This window comes from Salvelinus fontinalis, chromosome 4, assembly GCF_029448725.1.
Source record: "Salvelinus fontinalis isolate EN_2023a chromosome 4, ASM2944872v1, whole genome shotgun sequence".
Taxonomy (NCBI): domain Eukaryota; kingdom Metazoa; phylum Chordata; class Actinopteri; order Salmoniformes; family Salmonidae; genus Salvelinus; species Salvelinus fontinalis.
In genome coordinates this window covers 24588386-24594207 of record NC_074668.1, presented here as the reverse complement: position 1 = coordinate 24594207, position 5822 = coordinate 24588386, and the positions used below count along the sequence as shown (strand labels likewise).

The following is a 5822-nucleotide window of genomic DNA, read 5'->3' as shown; positions in this document are numbered from 1 at the left end:
CAATTAAACCCAACCAAATCATGAGAAAAACAAAAAGATAATTACTTGACACATTGGAAAGAATTAACAAAAAAACAAAGCAAACTGGAATGCTTTTTGGCAATAAACAGATAGTACACAGTGGCAGAATACCTGCCCACTGTGACTGACCCAAAATGAAGGAAAGCTTTGACTATGTACAGATTCAGTGAGCATAGCCTTGTTATTGAGAAAGGCCGCCGTAGGCAGACCTGGCTCTCAAGATAATTCAGGCTATGTGCACACTGCCCACAAAATGAGGTGGAAACTGAGCGGCACTTCTTAACCTCCTGCCAAATGTATGACCATATTAGAGACACATATGTCCTTCAGATTACACAGATCCACAAAGAATTTGAAAACAAACCCAAATTCTGATAAACTCCCATATCAATTGGGTGAAATACCACACTGTGCATCACAGCAGCAATATTTGTGACCTGTTGCCACAAGAAAAAGGCAACCAGTGAAGAACAAACACCATTGTAAATACAACCCATATTTATGTCCATTTATTTTCCCTTTTGTACTTTAACTATTTGCACATAATATGACATTTAAAATATCTTTATTATTTTGGAACTTTTGTGAGTGTAATGTTTACAGTACATTTTTCCCCCACTTTTTTTTCACTTGCTTTGGCAATGTTAACAATTGTTTCCCATGCCAATAAAGCACTTAAATTGATATACTGTCTAAATAGAAATTGAGATTGAGAGAGAGAGCGAAAGAGGGAGGGGGAGAGAAAGACAGAGAATGAGAGAAAAGTGAGATACAGAAGGGGAGGGGTAACCAGGATGGAGTAGGAGAGTGAGAGAGAAATAGGGTGAAAAATAGACCGGGGTAAATTGTTCGTTCCATTCTATTTCAAGCCTACTGTCTAAGTGAATTTCACATCTTAATATGGAGAAAGCGCTTACTCTCTGAAATAATAACAAAAGGTGAGGGTGGGATGAGGTGGGGGTTGGGGTTGGTGAGGGGGTGACATTTGATGAGGTGGTGGGGGTGGTAAGAGGGTGGGGGTTGGTAAGGGGGTTGGCGAGGAGGCGGGGGTTTGTGAGTGGGTGGGGGTTGGTGAGGGGTGGGGTTTGGTGAGGGGGTGCGGATTGGTGAGAGGGGGTATGGATGGGGGTTGGTGAGGGGGTGTGGTTGGAGAGGGGGTGGGGGTTGGTGAGGGGGTGTGGATGTTGAGGGGTGGGGGTTGTTGAGGGGGTGGTGTCGGTGAGGGGTGGGGGCTGTTGAGGGGGTGGTGTTGGTAAGGGGTTGGTGAGGGTGAGGGTTGGTGAGGGGGTGGGGGTTGGTGGGGGTTGGTGAGGGGGTGGTGTTGGTGAGGGGTGGGGGCTGTTGTGGGTGTGGTGTTGGTAAGGGGTTGGTGAGGGTGAGGGTTGGTGAGGGGTGGGGGTTGGTGGGGGTTGGTGAGGGGGTGGTGTTGGTAAGGGGTTGGTGAGGGTGAGGGTTGGTGAGGGGGTGGGGGTTGGTGGGGGTTGGTGAGGGGGATAACAACGTGAGGGTATAATGCTGACAGTAAAATAAAGAATAGTGAGAACTCAATTAAAGGCTGAGAGCTGACAGGGCTGGCGCTAGCCTGCAGGTGGAGAGAGATGAGGACAGATCCTGCCTTAATGACGAGGACTCTCCTGTCTTAATGAGGCTAGCCTCAGGGCCTGACTCATTGCAAGACTGCATGGCAGACTGGCTGACTGGCTGACTGGCTGACTGATGTCACTTGTTAAATCCACTTCAATCAGTTTTTAACAGTTTTCCATGTGTATCAAGACAAGTCTTCCACCCAAAGGACATCCAGCCAATGGCAGGCCAGTGGTTGAAAACAGGTAATTGATGAAAGAGGACAAAGGAGGCTGACACGAATTGTGTAGAGCAACAGACGGGCTACAGTTAGTAACAGTTGAATGCCACAGGATATCTGAACATCCTTGCCAATCAGGTGCATCCTTTCATGGCAGCAGTGTATCCATCTGCAAATGTTTTTTCTCAGCAGGATAATGCCCCATGCCACAAGGCTAGGATTGTCCAGGAATGGTTACACAAACATGACAGTGAATTCAGCTTACTGCCCAGTCACCAGATCTCAATCTAGTTGAGCATCTGTGGGATGATATGGAACAAGCTATTCAGAGTAGAGATCCACTACCAGCCAACTTGACACAACTGTGGGAAACATTGGAGTCAACATAGGCGAGCTTCCCTATGGAACGCTTTCAACACCTTGTAGAGTCCATGCCCCAACGATATGAGGCTGTTCTGAGGGCAAAAGGGGGAGGGGTTCCACTCAATATTAGGAAAGTCCTCCTAATGTTTTTTACACTCAATCTATATCACCTAATAACACTGCAACTATCATGTAAATATACAAAGGCCTGTTATTATTTTAAATAATAGTGTGTGTATGTGTACGTGTGTGTGCCCGACACCTATCCCTGTCAATGTGGCATCCCACTTGACACAGACGTCAATTCAATGTCTAGTTCACATTGGTTTAACGTAATTTAATTGAAATGTTGATTCAGCCAGTGTGTGCCCAGTGGGATTAAAGGTTATTTTAACAAATGATTTCAGAAGCTCTTTTCCCTCCCCTTACGATCCATGACCTCACTTCCTCCAAACGGTCACAGAAAAATATCCCAAAAAGGAAAAATTTCCCATAAAATAAAAACATCCCAGAATAACCAGGTTACAGAGGAACAATAAAACACAAATCACACAATGAGTTCTCAGTTCAAGTCTATCTTTCCATCCGTCAAGGCAAATATCAGATCATTTCGTAACTTCCCCTTCAAATTGTTTCAACTCATGGTAGCCCCTCCAGTTAGAATGACTCCAGAGGTTTCCTGTTCACATACAACCTGTTTACTGGGGTCTTTTTCCACACTAGGTCATCATTGACTTTGGGATTTCTAGCCCTTTCCATTGATGCTGCTGCATGCATTCGATGGAACACGAACATTTGCTTTCCCAGGGAGGGAAACCTTTCCATTGAAATCTCAAATCTGTATTGCCTATTCGTATCATAATCACATTAGGGGATGTGTGAGCCTTGAATAAGAGAGAAGTAAAAACTTCACAGTGCCAAGTGTAAGGGCTGTCGTTCTCCTCATCCTCGGACGAGGAGAGGAGAGAAGGATCATCAGACCAAAATGCAGCATTCGGGAAATAAGCCATCTCTTTATTTACAACGACGATGGCAACACGAAAAACAAAACACTTTCAAAATTACAAAACAAGAAAACGATGTAGACGAAAAAACCTGAACATGAACTTACTTAACTAAAACGTAAAACTCACGGACAGGAACAGACTACATCGAAACGAAACGAACAACCGAACAGTCCCGTATGGTGCAAAACATAACACAGATACGGAAGACAATCACCCACAAACAAACAGTGAGAACACCCTACCTAAATATGACTCTTAATTAGAGGAAAACGCAAACCACCTGCCTCTAATTAAGAGCCATACCAGGCAACCCAAAACCAACATAGAAACAGAAAACATAGACTGCCCACCCAAAACACACGCCCTGACCATAAACACATACAAAAACAACATAAAACAGGTCAGGACCGTTACACCAAGTAGTAAAGTTGAGCTAAAGAAGCTGGAGTGTGGAATCACACAAACTAAACCCCCCTGAGGGAGAGAGTGAGATACTCCCAGAAAGAGAGCAAGAGAGAGAGAGAGAGAGAGTGAGGGCTGCTCGACTCTGCTCTGCACAGTGCTGTTGGCTGCTCGGTGTTGGGGATGATAAAGCAGTAGGGCTGATGCAGTGCCCTGACCTCCAGCTTCAGCTTCAGCACCAGTACAGAGAAAGAGACAGAGAGATGCTAGCTGGTATCTAGCTGCTAAAGCACCTGCATCAATGGATGGGCTGACTGCACAGCCCTGACTCATCTTTGGCTACATGTCTAACCCAGGGAAGTCTTCGACTCCCATGAAGACACTAATGGAGCGGAGCAGCGCTCGCTGCTGGGAATGGCAAATATCCCGCGGCAGCGGAAGTCTACACAGGATCAGCTTGCTCCTATCAGCCCTTCAGTGGATCTGGAACTTTCGACTTCATGTAATCTGTATAAAAGCAGTGTTGTAATCTACAACTAATGAAATGACCTGCTATTAGTGAACTAGCTACCTAATTAACCAACTAACTTACCAGATGTATTTGAAAGATAATTCTCCAGACATAAGCAACAACAGTTCACAGTTCACTGGACCCAAGTCAGAGAGTAGACTTTCAGCCTCTTAGATATGATCCCTAGAGATGCAACAGAGAGCCAAGAGTTCAATGGCAACCAATGTTTTGAGTGAGGAGCAGAAGCCAGAAACAGTGAGAGAGAGAGAGAGAGAGAGAGAGAGAGAGAGAGAGAGAGAGAGAGAGAGAGAGAGAGAGAGAGAGAGAGAGAGAGAGAGAGACGTAGCGACAGAGCGAGAGAGAGAGAGAGAGAGAGAGAGAGGGAGAAAAAAATAAGAAGATTCAGAGGAGACGACTGAAGATGAAACGGGGAGATAAAAGAGAAGTGAATCAGAGATGCATTCATTCATCAAATGTTAGGGACCCCCACCCACGGACCCTCCCACAGAATAAATGTTCTGTTCCAGGGAGGAAGCCTGTTGATGAACCCGGGAGGAGGAGAGCACAGCACAGATAACGTAGAGCTGCTCTCTGCTCCTACACAGAACAAAAACAGGAATCTCCCGCGGAAACCCGTGTTTTCGTCTTCTTGTCACCGAGAGCGCAAAGGGGAAGTTATCTAATAAGACTTTTGAAGTTAAACGGCGGTCTATAGTACAACATAATGCTTAATTAAAATGAAAGTAGCAGCGTGGGAGATGACACCCAGCAGGCTCTAATAGACACCCGCAGGTTAATTAAAACAAGTCATGTCTACACGGTGCTTTGTGCTAGACTGTATTAATCATAGATGTGACTAGCATCGCTACGAAGCCTATCAATCACAGCAGACTCTATTGTGGTGTGTGCCGTAGACTTCGAGGATCATAAGACCAGCCAGTTTGACCTCACTGATAAAACATGATTCGAATGAAAGACGTGATGCACTGTATATCTGATGGCCCTTGACAACTACCTAGAAGATGTGGCTGAGTGGAGGAACCGTGCACCTTTCCTGGTGAGGCGAGGGGATCAGAGTGTGGACAATGGAAATAAGGAGCTAGTAGACCTTTAGGAAACAGGCTTGAGGAATTTGTCTGGTCCAGGCTCAGTGAAATAATATTACACATATACTTAAACATCAAAGGGTCTGTGCAGCTGGATAAATCCACCCGGCAGCCGGGCTAAACTGCTCTCATTAAGTGGTGTGGTGATACAGTCAATAAACAGATAGATAACACCCTGATACGGAGACACACTACTACTCTTCGGTGCCGACGCCATCTAACACCACCAGCCCCTGAAATGAGGCGCTGAAACGTGGTGGCAAAACACATTTCCTAAAATATGCCAACATTTGATTGAGCTTTCTTTCGTGTAAATTATGCTGCACATTAACTCCATCCGTAGCCACTGAATTTAATCCAACAATTACCGAAAGAGCTGTTGCGAATTTTCCCTGTCGCTTGCAAATTGCGGCTCCACACACGGTCTCATGGCAGATTTGCTGCTCTTTATATTTATCTGGTTCCTATGCATATTTATTTCTAATTCTTATATGGCTGCAGGCGGCGCCGTGATTCGCCATCCTGCACTAGCATTAGTGGGCCAATAATAGGGCTTAGAATTACATGTGGAACCCTGTTGTAGCCTCATGGTGGGATTTAAGGTGGGA

General features: G+C 45.4%; 1 protein-coding gene across 1 annotated transcript; it reads right to left on the bottom strand.

Moving 5' to 3' along the window:
• Positions 1–909: 909 nt before the first annotated feature.
• On the bottom strand, positions 910–2947 carry LOC129852840 (uncharacterized). The gene is made up of 2 exons (XM_055918480.1): positions 2891–2947; positions 910–1536 (listed from the first exon to the last, which is right to left on the bottom strand). Exons 1-2 carry the CDS (start codon positions 2945–2947, stop codon positions 910–912), a joined length of 684 nt encoding a protein of 227 aa, XP_055774455.1.
• Between the last annotated feature and the right edge of the window lie 2875 nt (positions 2948–5822).